We start from the raw sequence: 22,520 nt of genomic DNA on the forward strand, positions 1-22,520 counted from the left end.
TGTGGGGCAGCTGGGCACCTACTCCCACCCCTCAGCAGCTGAGGTTTGCTCCTGGGGTGCTAACGCCCACACTTCCGGACTGTGCCTCCAGCAGATCACGCATGTTCCCATGGCCAGAGACATGTAGGAAGCCGCTAATGTGTTCAGCATGTCTGTGTGACCTCAGAGGTAGCCCACGGGATAGGGATGGAGCACCAACGTCAAGCGTGAGCGCCATCTTGACCCCGAGACTCTGGCTTTTTGTCTGTCTCCTGAGAGACAGAGATTCTCTGACTCCCCTTGGGAGGCAGAGAATGAGTCAGGTACGCAAAAGACTCCTGACTATACCTGCCAAGGGTGGGGTGTGGGGCTCGAAAGGCATTGACCCTCACCCTGCGTGAGCCTCCTCACTGGCAACAGAGGGGCTGGGCAGGGTGGTTTCTGAGGATGGAATAAATAACCGCAAAACTGTGCCAAGGCTCCGGGCTGGTGTGTGGCCATCGTCACCTCCCTGCATCAAACGCTGTGCTCATGATTTCTGCTACCACCGCGCACCACCTGTATTTTTAGTCACTCCATTATTTTTCTTCAAATTGATTCATTTTTTACTTATACGCATTCAAAAAGGAAGTTTTCGATGTCACCTGCTATCGAGAAGAGGTAATCATAAAAATAAATCCACAGCTGTTAGAAAATCGTTCCTCCACGCACCACCAAAAATCCCCTCCCACTCCACCAGGGCCATGAATCCCACACTCTGGGGAAACGAAGCTGACATCCCTCACATAAAGTGCTCTGTAAGAATAATGGTGACAGGCAAGTCACAGACACTGAGTGTCACGCCATTCTTATTGTGTGTGTCGAAAGACATCCACTCCTTGGTGGGGGCACTGTTACTGCTCTTACTTCAGCAACGGAAGAAGCCAAGGCTCAGATGAGGCAATTCACGCAAAGTCTCACAGATACTCGACAGCGGCATGAAGGGTCCTGTTATCAGGCTGCCCTCCCTTTTTGGACTGGACACTTGCTTGTGAGCAGAAGTGTCCTTCCCCGCCGTGCTGAGGGCCTGCGCTGGCCCTAGCCCGAGCTGCTGGTAACATCTTTCCCCAGAACTTCCATAACATTCTGATTGAACGAATACTCCAATTGCCCATGCTGTCTGTCCCAATACACACCAAAGGGAGGCCTTTCCCTTACCTGGCATTTTCTCTGATACCTTATTTTTCTACCCAAGAATAGGTATTGCTTTTGTAATAAGAGAACAACAACAGAAGGCTGGAGCTTGTTTTTAAACCCAGTGTTATTTTCCACCAAAGCTAAAAAGAGGGTCCATACTCTTTCTCCCTCCTCTATGAAGAGTGCCCATGATGGGACTGCATGAGTGACAACGTTAAAAGTGAGTCCAGTGAGAGTCCCACTTGCAGTGAGGACAAATACTCACAAGGCAAAATGTGGCAGTGTTGGGAGGGGCTGAACTGACACCTAAGTGAAGGGTATCACCAGCCACCTGTGTCTCTGAAAGCAGTGGTCTGTGGATAAGGGGGAGGCCCCATCTGGCAGCGGGGATCCCCACCCAGAATGAGAATGGGGATGACCTGTAAGTATCAGCAGAACAGCTGGGTGATGTCTGATGCTAATAACACCCAAATCCCACCTCAACCTTTAACAGGGTTGGGGCCTTCACAGTCCAAGCCAATACAAGACCAATCATCAAGCCTGTGCACTGAGGGCTCTCCTAAGCTCACTCTCACCCCAAACTTTTGTGTTTCTATCTGGGGTGTTCACACGGTGGCTGGCCTGAGACAATCCCAGTTCCTGTTAGTTGACCTTGGTAATTATTGGCAGTACCTCCCTTCACACAGTGTCCTGGTTCGGGCGAGACATCGTTTGCTCACACAAAGAAGGGCACAGAAGCATCACCTGGTTGGTAACACAGACAAAGCAAAATTCAGTTTCCCTGGGTTATGGTTCTAACTTTCCTATTGGTTAGCAGACTAATCCTAGACAGCAGAGACTGGACAAAGCTAGCAACTGGCAAACACCCTGAGCCAACCCCGCCTGTCTGTAGTGGCTGCCTGGAGCTCCACGTGGAGAATCCTAAGGCCACATCTAGACACAGCAGGGAAAGGTGCTGTGTTTGCTCAGTAATTCTGATGAGGAATTATGGGTGTGGAAGGGAGGGAGAGGGGAAAAGGAACCACACGCCCTAAATAAGCAAAATTTCAATGAGACAATCTCTCTGGGTCTTTCTGCTTGGACATTTGAGCTCTGAAGTGACAGCTAATTGCCATCCCTGGTTTCGTCCAACCTCTGAGATCCCAAATTATTCCATCTGGGAGTTGAGGTCCCCTGGCTGAAGCAGAAACTCCAATCAGTTAGGATGATGATGGAGCTTCTGAAGAAGGACATTCCCTGCAAAGGACAACCCCCCAGGACTCTCCAGGAGGGTCTCCAGCCAGAAGGTAAGAATCCCAGGTGCCCCCCCCCCCACAGGGCTACTCTCCAGGCTCCAAGAAGGGAGAGCTTGAAGAGAAATGGAGATTTCTTCCTCTGTTCTCTAAGAGTTCTGCAGAAGAGCAATCTTGAAACTTTCAGCCAGCGGAGTGGAGATATCCTTGCTCCCAGTAACCACTGCCTAAAGCAAATTTCCTAAGTTTGGTGGGTTTGACACCAATACATCTGAAAGGCACAACCGCAGCCAGTCACCAGAATGCAGACATGTTTGAAGAGCCTAGCACAACCCATGAAGCTTAACAGTCTAGGGTTCTCTCGCGAGACCTCGTGTGTTGTGGGAGAGGACAGGGTGTCTCGGGTGTGTGAGTTCACACAAAGATGTAGTTGAAAATTATGAATCAAGAAGGAGAATGACAGAAAAAGAAATAGGTGAATCCTAAAAGGACACAGAGAGGAGGTGTGTGCCAGTCATTTCAGCCACTAAGTTCCATTCTCAAACTCAAGTCCGGACTCAAACTCAAGTCAATGCTCAGCTCACCTTGTTAAGTCGTTCCAGCATTTCTTTTAGGAGCAGTTGACACTCACATTCGTTTTCATACCTGCAAATGGGACACATAAGCAAACGTTGGACAGCTTCCATGATTCCACACATGGTCATCACACAATCAGCGTCAAGTTTCATCTGAGATGAGTACTATGCTGTCTCTTCAAGGAGAGGTCCCTAAGGTTAAAATAATAGCTAATGCACTGCAGAGCCCGTGGCTCCGCAACCTCTTCCACACCCTGGCCCATGCGCAGAGGGCTGTGGTGGCCACCGCACACGGGGTAACTGGGAACAGTGAATGTGACAGGAGTCCCCCAGCCTGGAGGCTCTTCCCCCAACCCAGGCAGCTCAAGGTTGAAGGAACTGTATCTTCACACACCTATAACCCAAGCACAGCAGTGGCACAGAGGCTTCCCTGCATGACCTACAACAAACAAACACCCTTAACCTGACCTCGTTTGGGTTGGCTAAACAGTTGTATTTACCTGCATGTGTCGGTTTTTCTGGATTATGCCATATAATCCTTACAAAATCCTGGAAGAGAGCAGTTATCATTGTTTTCCATGTGAAAGATGGAAAATGGCCCTTGACCTCCAGCAGCTGCTCCAAACACTTCTTCCTCACCTCTGTGCCCTCACCCCTACACACTGAAGCCCTGCTCTGGGCCAGTGGGCAGGGCGGGCTGGACAGGCCAGTGTCTGTGCCCCTGGGGCAGTCCTCAACCTCTGACAGAAGGTGAGTGGGTGCATAAATACCGCGGCTCCTTCACCCTCAGCTAGGACAGCTGAAGGGTTTCTCCCTCTGGCAGGAGCCCAGGAGCTCCAGGAGCCCATGATGTTAACCTGCTGGATAATGCACTCGGTGTTTTCTGCCTTCCCCTCCTGCCTCCCGTCCTCACTCCCCAAACTTTCTTCTTGAGGTCACCTTCCAAATAAGCTACTAGCCCTCAAACCCTTTGATCAGGCTCCACTCCTGGAAAACTCCAAACTAAAAGAAAGGTGGAGTCAGGACTCACACTGGAATCTGACACCAAAAACGGTGCCCCTGGTAGCCACACCACACTGCCTAGGTAGAGCAGAGAGATCCCCCCGATTTAAACATACGCAAAATTGATAAAGCAACGGATACTAGGAATGTGTGTAGCTTTCCTCCCAGTCATCTTCTTCCCTGGACTTGTAGAAAATGATAGGGATCAAGGAGGCAGAGAAACCCCAGAAATCATTCTGTTCAGAAAGTTTCCCTCTAGGGGGAGTTTTTTTCCCCTTAAGAAAGACAGAAGGCCCTTTCCCAAATGACTCCCCCCTTGTTCCCTGTAAGCAGTCCCCAACATCCATCCCGGCCTTCTTCCAGAGGTCACAGCCCTTGATGTTTGGTGGGCACAGGGCTGCCTAAAGAGGAAACTACATTTCCCAGCCTCCCTTGCAGCTGGGGGTGGCCATGTGACTAAGTCTTCACCAGTAGGATGTAAGCATAAGTCAGCTGGCAGTCTCCAAATATCTTTGATAGGAGATGATGTAGGTGTGTCCTTCTGTATCCTTTCCTCCATCCTGCACCTGAAACAAACGCGGCTTCCCTGAAGGGCAGGCAGAGCCTTCTGAGCCTCAAATACTACAGAGTGGCATGCTGAGCTGTAAAGGCAGACCTGACACCAGAGAGAAATCCATCCTGGATAAGCTGATGTCACTTTGGAGTTTATGCCCTTTGTGGTTGAAACTAATCCTAATGAGAACTCCGCCCAACCCACAGAGCATAGCTTTCAGGGCCCTTGCACACCCCTGCCATGCGCTCAAATCAAGTACTGAAAGTGGTGCTGGGAACCCCTGCTGCTGTGTCCGCAGAACGAGAGAGTCCTGACTTCAGGGAAGAACAGTTAGGAATATGTGCACTGTGCACACTCCAGCTCTAAAGCCACTGAAGACGCTCAGCTGTACCAGGAGGCAAAGCACATCCATACAGGCTTCCCACTTCCCACTGTCGCACTCGGCAGTTTCTTTTGTGTGTGGCACTAAAGGAGCCAGAAATTATTTTTTAATGGCTAGTTAGCTTTGAGAATAAAACTCTTAACAAAATCCAAATTTTCCCATTCTGCTTTCCTCCTAGAAATATCTAAAAATTTCTGTAGCTTAAAAACATGTTGGATAAATGCAATAACATGTTATCGTGGGTAATTTTCATGCTGTGAAGTCTAGATATTAAAAACAAGTGATTTGGGGCGCCTGGGTGGCTCAGTGGGTTAAGCCACTGCCTTCGGCTCAGGTCATGATCTCAGGGTCCTGGGATCGAGTCCCGCATCGGGCTCTCTGCTCAGCAGGGACCTGCTTCCCTCTCTCTCTCTCTCTCTGCCTGCTTCTCTGCCTACTTGTGATCTCTCTCTCTGTCAAATAAATAAATAAAATCTTTAAAAAAAAATAAAATAAAAAATAAAATAAAAACAAGTGATTTTATTATAAAGACTTCACGATAAACTCATATATATATTCACACAAGTGCATATATATATGAATGCATAAAGTGAAAAAAACACTTTGCCTTCAATTATCTAATTGTTTTTTAGCAATTTGGACAATTGACTGTAGGCATCAATGTATGATGGTAGTTCCGTTTGTTTTTATGTCATTCTTGTTTTCTTTAGTCTTTGTCTGATGTGCTGGAAACCTGATTTTGAAATTATTCAACTATCCAAGTAGAGAATGGGCTTACCAAGACTGCATATACCTTCCCACTTCTGCATTATTTTCACCTGGCTTTGGCTAGCCATCAGCTCACCTCTGGGATGTAAAACCATACTTGGTGTGTGTGTACCCATTCCTGTGAGCAGGTATGATTTTTATAATCATTTTCAAATCCCAATACCTCAGTCAGAATATCAAAGTATTTCAAGGGGGCAATGGAAGGGAATAAATTAATGAAAATTACTAAATCAATCACAGAGCCAGACGGGATAGCTCCATGATGGACATCTAACTCAGAACCAAGTGAAATCAGGAAAAGACCAGGAAAATTCAACATGGCCATTCCTTCAATGAAGGGCTCAAGGGAGTCATGACCACCCAGCCAAATCACAGCAGACTGGGGCCTCATGATTAGGTAAAGACCATTTGGGGATCCAGGGTTTCCTGCTGGCCCATGGAGCTGCCCTGGGTGTGTGAACCAGCGTACGCTTCCCTTTGCTATAGAAAACACGCATTTCATTTGAATGAGAATCTATCTTGGGTCTCGCTCTCCAGGAATCCAAGAATGGATCCTCTCCAAGACACAGTGTTCTAGAAAGTAGAGGGTGAGAAAACCCAAATTTAAGTCCAGCCACCCATTGGCCCTCCCGAAGCCTCAATTTTCCCATCAAGGGCTCTAACAGGTGGATTTCCAGATCCCTTCGTCCAGCTCCAAATCTGTTTCTATGGATCAAACCCGAAAACAGGACTGATAGGAATGAAATCAGCGAGGGCCACCTGGGTGGCTCAGTCAGTTAGGCATCTGCCCTCAGCTCAGGTCATGATCCCAGGGTCCTGGGATGCAATCCTGCATGGGGCACCCAGCTTAGCAGGGAGCCTGCTTCTCCCTCTCCCTCTCCCTCTCCCTCTGCCCCTGCCCTTGCCCCCTCCTCTCCCCCTCCGCTCATGCTCTCTCTCTCTCAAATAAATAAATCTTAGAAAGAAAAGGAATGAAATCAATGAGCATGATCTGATAAACATGCTCAGTACACATTGTTGAATAACCGACCCACCATTCAGCTTAAGAATGTGGGACTCAGACATACAGCATGTTTGGAAAAGACCCTCTGGGTACCCTAGACCAGGAGTCCCCAAACCTGAGTTTTCACTGAAATTACCAGTGAGCTCATAAAACTGAACATTTCTGGGCCTCTCCTGGGGTCCAGGATTGGGCCTGGACATTTGTATTTTTAAATTAATTTAACTTTTTAAGTTAAAATAACTTCTAAATGAATAAATCTCTTCCATGGTTAGACGCATTTTTTTAATTACATTAAAAAAACTGTTCCAGGGGCGCCTGGGTGGCTCAGTGGGTTAAGCCTCTGCCTTCGGCTCAGGTCATGATCTCAGGGTCCTGGGATCGAGTCCCGCATCAGGCTCTCTGCTCAGCGGGGAGCCTGCTTCCCCTCTTTGTCTCTCTGCCTGCCTCTCTGCCTACTTGTGATCTCTCTCTGTCAAATAAATAAATAAAATATTAAAAAAAAAAAACTGTTCCATTAAAAGTCTTCTCTGCTCCCATGCCCCAGTTCCCACTCCCTGGTCCTCCCCATGAAACCAGTCTCACTAGGTTTTTGCACGCATCTGTTTGTGTTCTCTTTTTCCTTATGCAATAAAAAAGTATACTCTTCTCCCTCTTCTTTTTAAAGCAAATGACAGTAACACACTATTCCCTTGTTTTACAACTGCATGGCATTCCATTGCATAAATGAAGCATAATTTGATAACCTATCTACCTACAAATAGGCATTTAGGTTCATTCCACACTTTTGCTCTCTCAGATCACACTCCGATGAGGGCATGCCATTTTACATCTGCTGGAGCATCTAAGAATGAATTCCTTGAAGTGCCCCTGCAGAATAAAAGAGCACGTGCATTTATAACCTGAGAGGATGGTGGCAAATTTCTGGCAAATTGCATCCTTTCTTCTTTTTAACAATTCCTCCGGTGATCTTATCATCTTACTCAGTCTGCTCTGGACCACGGCTTCTGAAACTTCAAGCTTAACTCCATCTCTAACCATCTCCTGGGTGATGGTGAAGTTGCTGATCCACCGACCACACTTCAAGTAGCAAGATTCCGGAGGACATACACGTTGAAATAATGTCCAGGTATCGGCTATGATGCAGTAAAGATGATTAAGACTTCACACGCTCAGGACCTGAATTCCATCCCGGTGCAGCGATGCACTAGCTAAGTGACCTTGCCCCAAATTCTGACACTGTCTAAGCCTTTGTTTCCTCACCTGCAAAACAAATGCAGTACCCTCTATTCCAGGATAAGGCTGTGAGGATCAAATAACATGGATACATCTCAAAAACACTGTGCTGAGCAAAAGGATCCAGACATATTACCCCCTATCTGTAAGATTCCAATTTTGTGAAATTCCAGAACACGCAAAATTAATCTATGGTGACAGTAATCAGAACACTGGGTGCCTCCGGGTTTTTTGTGGGGGAGGGGTGCAAGGTGACTGGGAAAGGACAGAAGGGAACTTTCTGGGGCGGTGGAAATTCCCTGCTTGTTTGGATAGCTACATGGCTACATTGTCAAAACTTACTGAACTATGCACTTAACACCTGTGTGTTTTTTAGAAAAGATTTTATTTTTAAGTAATCTCTACGCCCAAGGCGGGGCCCGCACTTAAAACCCCGAGATCAAGAGTGGCACGCTCTACCAATTGAGCCAGCCAGGCGCCCCCCCAAACTGTGCATTTTATTGCATGTATATTAGACCTAAATTGTAAAGCGTATTACAAGTAAATGATACCACTTCGTGCAAACTGCGAAGTGCCAAACTGCAAAGGGAAGGGGTCCTAAGTAAGGGAGAGGCACCGCGCCCGCGCCCTCTGCGGGGACGAAGTTCTGGGTCGCAAGGCGCCCGCCCACGTCCTGCCTCCGTTTCCATCCACCTCCACCTCCACCCCTACCCCACGCCTCCCGAGCGCGCGGCCGCCGCTTACTTGCTGCGGAACTCGTCGAGCGCGCGCTGCGCCTCCGCGCCCTGGCGCTCCAGCCGCGTGCGCTCAGCCGCCAGGTCCCGGGTGCGCTGGCGGTTGCCCTCGACGTGGCGGGCCAGGGCGTCCTCCGGGCCGGCCAGCTCGCCCAGGCGCTGGAAGGCGTCCAGCTGCCGCCGGAGAACGGCGTGGCGCTGCTCGAGCGCGCGGGCCCGCTGGACATGGGCGGCCACGCGCTCGCCGAGCCCCTGCAGCGTCGCGAGCCCCGGGGCGGCCGGCCGGCCTTCCACCAGGCTGCCGGGCTCGGCGGCGCGCGGCGCCTCCTCGGCGCTCTCGTACTGCTCCTTGCGGGTCTGGAAGACGTAGCTGCGCCGGTACATGGCTCCCGTGCAGGCGGGCGCGCGGGAAGCCGGCTCCCAGAGGCCGTGCGCCTAGGCGGCGGGCCGCTAAATAAACATCGCCCCCCCACCCCCCACCCCCACCCCCACCCCCTGCTCGCTGCTGGGAAGTTCCAGAGCTGATCAGGGGTTGAGCTCAACATGGGCCCAGCCTCTGGAAGAATAAAAGAGCAGCGGGCCTGCTTTTGTCCGCCGAATTAGCGGACCTTACAGCCCCGGGGGTTGGAAGGTTTATTGGGCAATGAGGTTTTTGTTCTGTGATTGTTAAAGCCGGTTGCTTCATGACTGAATGGAGGGTCAGGAGGACAAGAGAGGCATGACTGCTTCCTCTGGGGATTGTGAAGGAAGCCCAAGGGAGCTTGCTAAACTTGGACTGGCTCAAAAACCCAAGGACCTCTCTGTCTCCTCTCTTTTTGTCAAGGTCTCAACTGCAGACCTTTTCAACAATACCATTTTTTCCTGTTTACTTAAGCAGTTCTTTCGCATAATCACAACAGGACCTTTAGGAAGCCTCCTTTTGTTAGGGATTCAAAACCACGGATGCAAAATAAATGGCCCATCTCAACAAAACTCTGATGGGTGCAAGTTCTTACAAACACCAATCATATTTGTGGGAAAACACTCTTCGTACAATAACTTAAGAAACAGAAGCACAGTTATCATTATAATATTGCCCTAGCTCTTGTAGGTCCTGACATCTTTTCTGGAGTTGGAGGAAAAGTAGAGCCCCATCAGGATATCCACATAACTGATTCTTTGAACTAAAGAAAAAAAAAATCCTTACAACCTAAAAGATTGAAGAAATTGGCCAACTCTCCATTACAGAATACGAAAGAGGTTTTTGTTTGTTTGTTTGTTTGTTTTTTACCACTGTGTTTCATTTTAGTTTGTATGACGGAAATAGCAAAGCTAGGCTTTAACAAATTTAAAAGTTGTGGGTGTTGAAAGAAACTAGTAGCATTTGATGTAAATGTTCCTAAGTATAAATAGTTTGTCATATCTCCAATTTAAAAATGATTATCAAAAGAGCTGTTGTCCTAAAAATAAGGATTAGCAGTACCATATAAATAACAAGTATATAGATTGTACGGAATTATGTAATTATACTAAAAATTAAAGTCATAGTTATCAAAGATCAAAAAATGACACAGATCTTTGATGGGTTTATTTCTCCAAAAAGACTGTAAGATAATGGAATGCATTCAGCCTACTATGAATCCAAGGTAAGGTCCAAAGTTGTGGTAATGGTATGATTGTTGTCCTATTTCTTTTAAAAATAGATTTGAGGAGGGGCGCCTGGGTGGCTCAGTGGATTAAAGCCTCTGCCTTCGGCTCAGGTCATGATCCCAGGGTCCTGGGATCCAGCCCCGCATCGGGCTCTCTGCTCGGCAGGGAGCCTGCTTCCTCCTCTCTCTCTCTCTCTGCCTGCCTCTCTGCCTACTTGTGATCTCTATCTGTCAAATAAAATAAAATAAAAATCTAAAAAAAAATAAAAAATAAATAAAAAAAAAAAATAGATTTGAGGAGCGCCTGGGTGGCTCACTGGGTTAAAGCCTCTGCCTTCGGCTTGGGTCATGATCCCAGGGTCCTGGGATAGCCCTGCATCGGGCTCTCTGCTCAGCAGGGAGGCTGCTTCCTCCTCTCTCTCTGTCTGCTTCTCTGCCTACTTGTGATCTCCGTCTGTCAAATAAATAAATAAAATCTTTAAAAAAAAAAAATAGATTTGAAAATAGATTTTATGACCAAATCAAGGAGAGCCACATGAGTATTTTTTGTAGACACACATATATCATGCTGATGGCATGGTGAATTGGTTTCAGGCTTCCTAGAGAGCAAAACCAAAGCAGAACAGAGGTTATAAAAGCATTCATTTCCTTTGACATCATGTATCAGTCAGCTATTGCTACAGAACAAACTGACCCCAAAACTAAGTGGTATACAAGAAGAAATATCTAGCAATAGACTCCCAGGTCTGCAAGTCATCAGGATACCTTCTCCTTCAAGTTCCAGGCCTTCTAATCCGCTGGGACAGCTCTGCTCCAAATGCTTCTCACTCTCCTAGAACTAGCAATGACAAAAGGCCAAGAGTGAGCCCCCCCAATCTCATTCCAAGCCTTTGTTTTCATCGTGTCCATTAACAACACCCCATTTGTCAAAGCAAATCCCATGGCTACAGCCAAAGTCAAGGGACAGGGAAGAGGCATGGCCCACCCCAAGGCCATGGCAAGGGTATGGGTGTGTAACTATCCCACTGGAGTGAAGAATTGGGACAGCAACCCAGTCTACCACACATAGTAATCCCATTTGAAAAATAGATATTCCAGGAATATAACAAAGGAAAAAATATTATTTCAGTGATCCAATGGAACAAACAGAAAATATCGACTCACAAAGCATAGTCTCAGGGAGATAAATATTGAGCAAGGTCAAGTCCCTACCTTCAAGGAGCAGGGAGACAAATTCCTGCTCAACTAATTAAGACACAAGAAAATCCAAAGTAAGTTCTAAAATAGAGATCTTACCAAAATGCTGTGGTTGAACCTAAGAATCAGCAGTAACTAGTGTGGGTAGATAGAGAAACTAGAATTTCAGACAGAGCAGCATAAACAAGGTGTGAGCAACATAAACAACGGGTGTGAGGTGAGTGGAGTGAGCCATGTGCTCCCTGAATATAGTGAGCTTGAGCTGCAGATAGCCTGGCGAGAAGGCTCCCAAAAAGTGAAGTTCTAAGGAAGGGCTGGGCTTCCCATTAGTTGCAGTGGATGGAACATGGGCATCATCTCCACTCCTTCACCCAAGCCCTACCAAAAAATGGCATATGTGTGTAAAATACACATATATGTGTAAAATAAAGAATTTATTTTTAGATTAAAACTCCACAAAAATAAGGAAGAAAAGATCACAGTGGACAGGATGTGCCAACAAATTTTCAGAAGGCTAAACAGAGAGATTAGTGGCAATTGACATAGCAGAGTGAGGAAAGCTGAAACCTACATACCACTGAGGGGACTGAGAAAGAAAAACAAGCTCGTTCAGGCAACAGACGCTTAGGAATTGGATGTACCAGATAGAGCAGAAGCCGGGTTGGTGGGGGTGGGGGGCGGTGAAGTGTAGAGCTGAAAAACCAGAGGATTAGCCCAGGGTATAAGGAACAGTTAGAATTTCAAGTCTCCTACCCCATTCCTGCACAGCTAGGCAACTACCCCACCCCTGGTATGACAGGAGACAGGGAGTTACTCTCTGGTGAATTTGAAGAAGAGAGGTCTTGAGTTCAAGGTCACCAGCAAAGGACAAGATAAGATCACACCGGAAAAAAAGGCATTAAAGGAGCAGATGTCTCCATTTACCATTTCACTTCCAGGGTGCTGGTCACCAGGCATATATTTCCTCAAGCAGGAGATTTGGGATTATTCTGTGGAGAAACTGAGAAAAACTCAGAGAAAAAATCACCAGATATTGAATTTAGAAGTTTGACTGTTTGGCTTTTGGTCTGAACATGGAATATGGTTGTATGGTCCAAGGTAATTCGAACCCAACCCAAAGATCATCAGACTAAGGCCTATTTTATCTTATTGTTTATTTATTTATTTGTCAGAGAGAACAAGACAGAGTGTTAGGCAGAGGGAAAAACAGGCTCCCCATTGAGCAAGAAGCCTGATGCAGGACTCCATCCCAGGACACTGGGATCACAACCCAAGCCAAAGTCAGATGATTAACCCGACTGAGACACCCAAGCATCCCAGACTAAGACCTACTTTATAGTGAACGTTTACTTGTTACAGCATAGTATTTTTTTTTCTATTTTATTTATTTGACAGAGATCACAAGTAGTCAGAGAGGCAGGCAGAGAGAGAGGGGGAAGCAGGCTCCCTGCTGAGCAGAGAGCCCAATGCGGGGCTGCATCCCAGGACCCTGAAATCATGACCTGAGCCGAAGGCAGAGGCTTAACCCACCGAGCCACCCAGGCATCCCACAGCATAGTACTTTTAAGTCTCTCTCTCTCTCACTTAGATTTTTGTTTTTGAAAGTTAGTATTTTTCTCCAAAAGTATAGATTCTCTAGGTTTGAATAACTTGCATAGTCCTGTATCAGCGCAATGGTACTATCAAGATATCCTGCTCCCATCTATTGATACTATTAAAAATGTAAACATTTCTTTTTTTTTTTAAGATTTTATTTATTTATTTCAGAGAGAGAGAGAGATCCCAAGTAAGCAGAGAGGCAGGCAGAGAGAGAAGGGGAAGCAGGCTCCCTGCCAAACAGAGAGCCCAACGTGGGGCTCGATCCCAGGACCCTGAGACCATGACCTGAGTCAAAGGCAGAGGTTTAACCCACTGAGACACCCAGGTGCCCCCAAAATGTAAATATTTCTTATTGGAATTTTACTATAAGTATTAGGGGTTTCCTCACTTATGAAAAAAGAAAATAAGTTGGTGTAGCTAGCTGCTTCTGTGGGACATTTGGCTGGTTTATGACTTTAGAACTTGCTGTTTGACTCCTACTTTTTATTTTACTTTTTAAAGATTTTATTTATTTATTTATTTGACAGAGACAGCGAGAGAAAGAGAGCACAAGCAGGGGGAGCAGCCAAGGGAGAGGGAGAAGCAGGTTCTCCACTGAGCAGGGAGCCAGATGTGGGGCTTGATCCCAGGACCCTGATCAGACCCCACTTAAAATTAAAATTTCACACTTGGCATAGAGCCTACTTAAAATTAAAAAATAACAGATTAAAAATGTAAGATACGAGGAGTAGATCTGGAGAGTTCTCATCACAAAGAAAAAAACACTTTTTTTGTAACAATATGAAATGATGGATCTTAACTAAACTTACTGTGGTAATCATTTCACAGTGTGTGTAAGGTTATTATGCTGTACACCTTAAATTACACAGTGTTGTGTGTCAATTGTATCTCACTAAAACTGGAAAGAATTAAAACAACAAATCAAAGGGATGGAACTAGTATATATAGGAATTTATGCCAGTTATTGAAATCTATTGATTTACTATACTCTACTTTTCTTATATTATACGGCTTCATTGGCTACGAAGGTTTTCTTCTAGTCTAAAATCTCCAAGGGAAAAAATGAAACTGACAAACCCAGGACCCTGGGATCATGACCTGAGCTGAAGGCAGACACTTAACGACTGAGCCACCCAGGTGCCCCACAGAAATGAGTTTTAAAGGAAGTTATATATTTCTCTTAAAAAGTTTGAGGAGATTAATGACAAGGGTCTAGACAAATAAGCAAACAAAAAACAAAGCAATTAATAACTCTAGGAAAAACAAAAAATTGAGGAGGGAATGCAACATAAGTAAAGTATCCTATTTGACTCAGTGAAAAAAACATGTATACACAGTTTTATTGATGAAACACTCATTATTGATTATCTAAAACTTCTGATATAAATAATTAGAAGAATGGGGAGGTGGTGAGAAGGATATATGTGTAAGAAGATTCATCATCTTTCATAGGGGAAAAAGGTAATACATAAAACCTGTAACTGATAAACCAAGAAATAACAGGATTAGCTTATTAAAGAATACAGAGTTATAGAATATTTAATATAGATTTAAATACCAGGGGTTAAAAATGTACATACCTTTAACATATAACTTACCACTTTGTACTTTGTGCTTACCTTCATAACCTCAGCTCAAGTCCATGTCTCCTGCTAGCATCTGAGATACTTAAAAGCAGGTGGCATGTGTGAATCACCCTATCTCCCAGCACTTGATTAATGCCTGGCACATAGTAGGGGTTCAGATTGTTTCAGTGAATTTAATGGGAAAGTGCAGAGGGATAGAGTAGAGCAGAGAGGGGAGGAATAGGACAGAAGGCAACCCTTTTTCATTATAAAAATTAAAATTTGTAGTATTACTAGACTTTAAAAATATGTTTCGATATTAGTTTGATTAAAAATATTAAAATTAGGGGCACCTGGGTGGCTCAGTGGGTTAAGCCTCTGCCTTCGGTTCAGGTCATGATCTCAGGGTCCTGGGATGGAGCCCTGCATTGAGCTCTTTGCTCAGCAGAGAGACTGCTTCTCCCTCTCCCACTTCCCCTCCCTACTCCCCCCCCCACCCTGCCTGCCTCTCTGCCTACTTGTGATCTTTGTCTGTCAAACAAATAAATAAAATCTTTTAAAAATATATTAAAATTGGGGCGCCTGGTTGGCTCAGTGGGTTAAAGCCTCTGCCTTCCGCTCAGGTCATGATCTCAGGGTCCTGGGATGGAGCCCCGCATCGGGCTCTCTGCTCAGCGGGGAGCCTGCTTCCCTTCCTCTCTCTCTCTCCCTGCCTCTCTGCCTACTTGTGATCTCTGTCAAATAAATAAAATCTTAAAATATATATATATATATATATATATATATATATATATTAAAAACTTTTTTTTTTGGTTGGTGATTCACCCCATATAGTCTAGTTTCTACTGGAGTAACAAACAATCTCCTAGTCTGAGGGGCTTAAAACAACAAGGTTTATTTATCCCTTATGGTACATGCTTATCCAAGGAAAAGTCCACTAGGACCTCTGCTTCATATTATCCTCTCCCCAGCATACAGGCTATCAGAGCTGCCACCATCTGAAACATTGCGGGTCATCACAGAGGAAAAGAGGGAGCAAACTGTGGCTTGTCAACTTTCCACCCCATCCCATCAAACAGGCAAAAGTAAGTCATAGAACCCCACCTAGCATCAAGTACTCTAAGAAATGCAATCCTGCCATGTGCCTTGGAGGAGCAAGAGTGGGCATATTTGTCAACATTCCTCATGACTACCCCACTGGTGGGAGATTATTCAGTAGGAATGGAGATCATATGCACGAGAAAGAAACAATTGCTGAATGAATTTGTTAATTCAAGAGATTTTTGGGATAGATTCCACAGGGCTTGATGAATGATCAGATATGGAAGAGGTATACTAAATGCAGCTGAATGGCACAAGTTTGGGTCTGCGGCTGGGAAACCGGTATCGTTAGGGTCAGAAAGCCCTGAGGTTAGGTTCTGGTCCCACCACTTTGGCAAGTGACTTAACCAATCAGGTTCTAGCATGGACACTGTAAAATGGAAATGAGTGAAAAGGGTCGTCATACTTTCCAGCTTACCTGAGATGATCCACGGTTATGCCTCTGTCTCAGTGCAAGAATAAGCAGCACCCTCTTTTACTCTCAAGAGTTTCTTGGTTTGTCTGGGGCTACAGCCTCTCTTATTCTGGCCCTCATGACCCATTGAGCCTGAATCTAACCATAAGGAAATATCCACACAAATCCAAAATAAGAAACATTCTACTAATAAAATAGAAGATCATAATATTCTTTCAAAATGTTAATATCACAAAAGAAAAAGAGAGGGGATGCCTGGGTGGCTCAGTCCTTAGGCGTCTGCCTTTGGTTCAGGTCATGATCCCAGGGTCTGGGCTTAAGCCCTGAATCAGGCTCCCTGCTCAATGGGAAGCCTGCTTCTTCCTCTCCCACTCCCCCTGCTTGTGTTCCCTCTCTCACTGTGTCTCTCTCTGTCAAATAAATAAATAAAATCTTAAAAAAAAAAAAAAAAGATTCTGAAAGGCGTGAGATGTAAAAATATAACCAGAAACAAAACTATAAAAATGTACGGAGACCGAGAGAGAAAGGAAATGAGATGGAAATAGTCACAAGGGGTCCATCATAGTAAAGGCCATATGGGTGTTGTATTATTGCAACTTTTCTGAGAAAGCTTGAACTTACTTTCCAAAACAATTATGAAAAGTGTGATCATATGTTAAGCATTTTGCAGTGTAGGCATTTAATAAATAGTACGTGCCATATATATGCATAACAGAAAAGTGGGGGGGTGCTCCTGGGTGGCTCAGTAGCTTATGTGGGTGCCTTCAGCTCAGGTCATGATCCCAGGGTCCTGGAATCGAGTCCCACATTGGGCTCTCTGCTCAGCAGGGAGCCTGCTTCTCTCTCTCTCTCCCTCTGCCTCTGTCCCTCCTGCTCATGCTCTCTCTCTCAAATAAATAAGAGCTTTAAAAAAAAGGGAGAGAGAGAGAGAAAGGGATAGAGAGGAAGATGGTTTAGCCAACAGTACAGCAATAACAGGAGAAAATGGTCTGTAACTATCAAACAATTTAATCACATGGAAAATGCGATGATATAAATGAAAATGTTTATAACAGACATGAAGGGGAGCAGGAAGACAAAAGACCAGATGCCTATAAAAAACATACATATGAAAAACAACATATAAAAACATACATACGGGGGCACCTGGGTGGCTCAGTCGTTAAGCGTCTGCCTTCGGCTCAGGTCATGATCCCAGGATTCTCAGGTCAAGCTCCCGGCTTGGTGGGAAGCCTGCTTCTCCCTCTCTCTCTCCCCCTGCTTGTGTTCCCTCTCTCGCTGTGTCTCTCTGTCAAATAAATAAATACAATATTAAAAAAAAAATACATACGTATAGAATCCAGTATTCATGTCATGCATCAAGTTTTATGTTCATTGCTTCTTCTTATTTCCATTTAAAGTTATTTAAATATATAGCACTTCTTAAATTTTTTAATTAACATTTTTATTCACTGAACAACTCTTTTAAAAGCCGAGTAAAACAGGCATAGATACTTGCCTTTTAGCCAATTTCATACCCTCCAGTTTTGAGCTTTTCTTCCAGTTTGGATACAGCCTCTGTTTACTCTGGGCTTTTTCCAGACAGGAAGGATAGTGGAAAGCAGTCTGTGAATGCTGGGTCTCTGCTGTTTTCTAGTTGTGTGGCCTTGAATAATTCAGTTAACCTGCTTTCTAGAACGATGGACTTAGAAGACTAAGATCTCCCTCCTGCTTGTTAGGGGCTGAATGGTATCCTCGACCATTCACGTTTTGGTCCTGATCTCCAGGGCCTTGGAATGAGACTATATTTGGAGAGAGGGCCTTTAAAGAGGTAAATAAGGTAAAATGAGGTCATACGAGTGGGCCCTAATCCAATGTGACTGGTGTCCTTATAAGAAGAGTAGATTAGGACACAGACACTCACGGAGGGAAGACACGCCCGGACCCAGGGAGATGGTGGCCATCTGCGAGCCAAGGAGAGAGGCCTCGGGAGAATTATTCTGCCCACACTTCCATCCCAGACTTCTAGACTCCAGAACTGTGAGAAAAGAAATCTCTGTTGTTTAAACTACCCAGTCTGTGCTGCTTTGTTATGGCCGACCTAGCAAACTAATAGACTGCTCTAACATTCTCAGGTTCTGCTTGCTCTCCTTTTATAGGCCATTCTTTCCCCAGGGTATATAACCATCCGCCACAAGAGGGCCATGCTGCCCTAAGAGTGAACACTCTGCCCACTCCCACCACCACCCCCTTGCTCCCCCCACCCCCAGGGTGGTTGCTGATCCAGAGGGGCAGATGGAGGCCCAGATGTACAGCTTGAAGGCTTTCCACAAAACTGGATCAACTCAAAACACAAGCCATCCTGGAAAGGTTCATTTCACGTAGAGTGGCCAGCAACCCCAAGGGAAAGGGGAGAGCCCTGCTTCCCCAACCAGCCGTCAGCCCCTGGTCTCTAATGAATGCTTAGCTTAGACCAGCCGTCAGCCCCTGGTCTCTAATGAATGCTTAGCTGCGCTCTAAGTGATGAGTCTGCATGAAGAGTGACTACAGGTAGAGAAATACTCGGAAGCAAGACTCCCTCTCCAACTGCACAGGCGTGGTTGACTCTGAAGACTTCTGGGAAAATAAAGCCATGCATTCAAACACTATCAAAGGCAGGAGGGCACTAAGCACCAGCCTGCTTTTCTTAGGGTCCAACCCAGAAACTGAAGCAAGCGTCTGTTGGACGACGGATGTGTTCCTTGCATTTTTTTGATGGATGGGCACCAACACAAGGCATGACAAATAAATTGCAGTCCAGGGTCCTGAACAGAATTCCAAGTTAGAAAAGAAAAAAAAAAAAAAGCTATAAAGGAATATTAGTGTGATGACTGATGAAATTTAGATATGGAATATGAATCAGGTAATAATCTAAGCGTTAAAATGCCTGTTTTGGGTAATTATACTATGGCGTACAAGCAAATGACCTTTGTTCTTAGGAAATGCATGCTAAGTTAAGGAATAATGAGGCGCAATGTCCAATTTACCCTCATCTGATAAGAAAACATCAATATATATGCCTATATCATACACACACATATATAAATAAATACACAGAATAATAAAGCAAATGCAGAAAAATGTAAATAATTGGTGGGTTTGGGTAAGGGGTATATGGAAATATCCTTGTACTTTTCCAGCAACATTTCTATAAATTTGAAATTATAACAAAAGAACCCCCCCCCCCCAATCCTAAACACTTCTGGGAAAACTGCTGAGAGTAGATGTTTCTTAATGATAGCAAGAAAGTGCAAAAATGTTCCTTTGATCTACCAGAGGGTCTCAGCAATCAGGATTTCACTGATGATTATGGTAGGGGTTCAACACCACTAATAATGAAGGGCTTTTGAAACGTGTCTGGACTTACCTTCTCTGGAGCACAACCTTGGCATGTCCTGGAGACATTGATATACCTACTCATCCATCATCACTCTGGTTACGCATGAAAAGTGGCCATGAACTCAGGGATGCAGAAATGAGTCATTATCCCAGCAGGCACCATCCTGATGACCAAGTTTAGAGAAATCTCTTTTCATCGTTATGATTTCTTATGGATTTAAATCTAGTCATGCTACTCGTATTTCTGCTTGGTGCTTCTCTTTAAGATATCATTAAACAAGACCTACCACCACCCCTAAGCTGAGTCAGCCTCCATCTGAACCACAGCCCTTTTTCTTCTGGGACTAAATTGTCAAGTAGTTTGATGTATCATCAAGTCACAGTTGGCCAACTGGCATTCCCCCTGTGCCCTAAAAGAAGGATGTTCCAGACCCTGGTTTGTACACTTAGGAAATGGATACCAAGGAATTAGGTATCCATATCCATGAAGGCATTTCTGATAAAAATATACATGCAATATATATGCAGATTTAAACATACATCTGGTATGTCATGTTTATAGGGTAGTATGAACTTCCTATAGGTATAAGCGGAACTGAATAAGCTATTTCATAAGAGAAGAAGTTCTACCTTCCCAAGTTCACCAACTTCTTACTTTGAGCTGAAATTGGGAGGGATGATATTCCAAGCTGTTTAATCCACTATTTTCACATTCTGCACACAGTTTCAAAGTAAGGGAGTCTAAGACCATATATGTTAAGCCCTAACCCTGAACTTGATGAGGAAAGAGAAGGCTGGCTGAAGACAAAGCATAAGCGGACACCTTGCAACCTCCCCCCACCCCCACTCCTGGGTGGGACAAGCATGACATTCTTCTAAGAATCTCCCAAGGACCTTAATGTTAATGCCTTGCTAGAGAAAAACAACCTTAACTTGACAATGGTAAGGCCTCCATTATCTTGTAGGTGCTCTTTAGCATATTAAAGGTCTTTTAAAACCTCCCTTTTTCCTTACCTCCCCCAACCCCTTGGTATATAATCAGCCACTTCTCACCACGGGGTGGGGGGGGGGGTGGTAGGAGCAGTGGGGAAACAGCTCTCTGCCCACGGGTCCTGTCCCTGTGCTTTAATAAGCCACCATTTTGCACCAAAGATGGCTCAACAATTTTTTCTTAGCCTTTGGCTTGGAACCCTAAGGTTGTCTTTCCTACATCAGACTTCAAGACTTAAATTCCATGTGAAGTTTCCCCATGAAATTTGTAACGATAGCCAGTTTGAGTAAGATTGCCCTGATTTGGCAGCCATATGAGTCTGACCAATATTCAAGTAACTAGCTATTGCAACCATCTGACTTAATTAGTTCATTTAGAAAAGGACTATAACGGTATGAATATTATCCTACTACTTCATTCTACTTCTTCATACCACTTGCTCATGGTTGATACCTATGGACTCCCACCTCTTTATCTACTATTTTTGTCTTCTGACTTTTCTTCTCACCCAGGAGATACCATCCTTTTCATTTGTCTGTGCCTCTTGGTTTGGATACCAATATCTTCCTTGTTCCTTTGCACCCTCCACCCATCAGCATATTAATTTATGAAGATGACCATTGAGAAAGGTTTTCAGTTCTACATACCCGAGCCCCCCCCACCACCACCACCCAATAGGCTTAGCCAAGATGCCCTCCTGGCTAAGTCCCCACCTCCCCACTACCCCAGCAGACGGGCTCCTATGATTGCTCGAACAAGCCTGGAGCTCTCCTCTGAAGGCTGGACAGATGTCACTGCTGTTCATTCTGCCAGTGGCCACCCTCCACATAGGATCGGTCCCCAGATCCATCCTCTATCCTTCCTCAGGCTGCTGGAAACTCTAAAAGGCAAGCCCTTCCCAGATGGCATCACCTGCCTCCCGTGCCCTACGGTTTCCTGTAGGGTTTGGCAAATGGGAGTCAGTGTTAGGTAATCAGACAGACTCCCTTCCTGCTTCCCTCTCCCCTCTAAGCAAAATCACCCCTTCCTGGCATCTCTTGCTCCTTTTGGCCTGGGGTAAAGTACGAGCTTCCTGCTGTTGGTAGTTCTGGGCCTTCCACCATGCTTTGCGGATTCTGTTAACCCTGTTCACAAGTCTGGAAGTTGTCCCTTCATTAAATTCTTTACAGTTGAACTCTTTGTTTGGACCATTTATTTCCGGCTAGATACAGAAGAACCCCAAAATATGCAGTATCTCATTCATCAACTGGTAAAGCTTCTGAAACAATGTAGATACCTGATAAAATGAATTCAACAACAAATGAAGCTTAGATGGAAATCTGAAATCAAGACCAAGCTTTTCAATGTGGGGAAGTTCATCTTGAAACTTTCAAATGAGGAAGCTGGGTCTTGCTCGGCCAGAGATGAAGCATGAAAATCTTCTCAACAGCTCTCCCAGAGGCTTGAATTTCTTTCTTTCTTTTTTTTTTTTTTTTAATTTTTTAAAATTTATTTGACAGAAAGAAATCACAACTAGGCAGAGAGGCAGGCAGAGAGAGAGGAGGAAGCAGGCTCCCTCGATGCGGGGCTCGATCCCAGGACCCTGGAATCATGACCCAAGCCGAAGGCAGAGGCCCTAACCCACTGAGCCACCCAGGTGCCCCAAGGCTTGAATTTCTTGCTGCATGTTCACTGACTGGGCTGTTTCAAAGGGCATGGTCAAATTTTGCAGCAGCCCTAAACTGAAATTTGCTTTGCTCTCCACTGTAATAGCTAGATTGATGTTATCTTCCATCATTGGAGGAAACATAGAAGGACAGGACAAAAATGAGTTCATTAAGAAAGAAAACAGTGCACCAGTCAGCAGAACAGCTGTACTTACAAGACACAAAAAAAGAAAAAAAGGGCTTTCTATTTTAAGAAGATGGAAAAAAAAAAAAGAAGAAGAAGATGCTCTCAAGTGATAGATAATGAAGACATTTCCTAGGGCTCCTCAAATGCTGCGGCTTTTCAGATATAAACCAGAAACCAAATCCATTACAAAGGATGGC

At 45.0% G+C, this 22,520-nt stretch overlaps 1 protein-coding gene across 2 annotated transcripts in view; it reads right to left on the reverse strand.

Moving 5' to 3' along the window:
- LOC111141653 (beaded filament structural protein 1) overlaps positions 1-11,571 on the reverse strand; it is a 43,117-nt gene extending 31,546 nt beyond the window's left edge. The window contains exons 1-2 of one of the 2 annotated variants that reach the window (XM_022494377.1): positions 11,562-11,571; positions 2,972-3,032 (exon numbers count right to left, since the gene is read on the reverse strand). In XM_022494377.1, coding sequence (XP_022350085.1) covers positions 2,972-2,992 — 21 coding nt within the window. In that variant the 5' untranslated portion in view covers positions 2,993-3,032; positions 11,562-11,571. Of the gene's footprint in view, positions 1-2,971; positions 3,033-8,647; positions 9,022-11,561 lie in introns of those variants that run through there. The other variant, XM_022494376.1, reaches the window with a different exon arrangement.
- Between the last annotated feature and the right edge of the window lie 10,949 nt (positions 11,572-22,520).

This window comes from Enhydra lutris, unplaced genomic scaffold, assembly GCF_002288905.1.
Source record: "Enhydra lutris kenyoni isolate GAN:26980312 unplaced genomic scaffold, ASM228890v2 scaffoldscaffold6, whole genome shotgun sequence".
Lineage (NCBI taxonomy): Eukaryota > Metazoa > Chordata > Mammalia > Carnivora > Mustelidae > Enhydra > Enhydra lutris.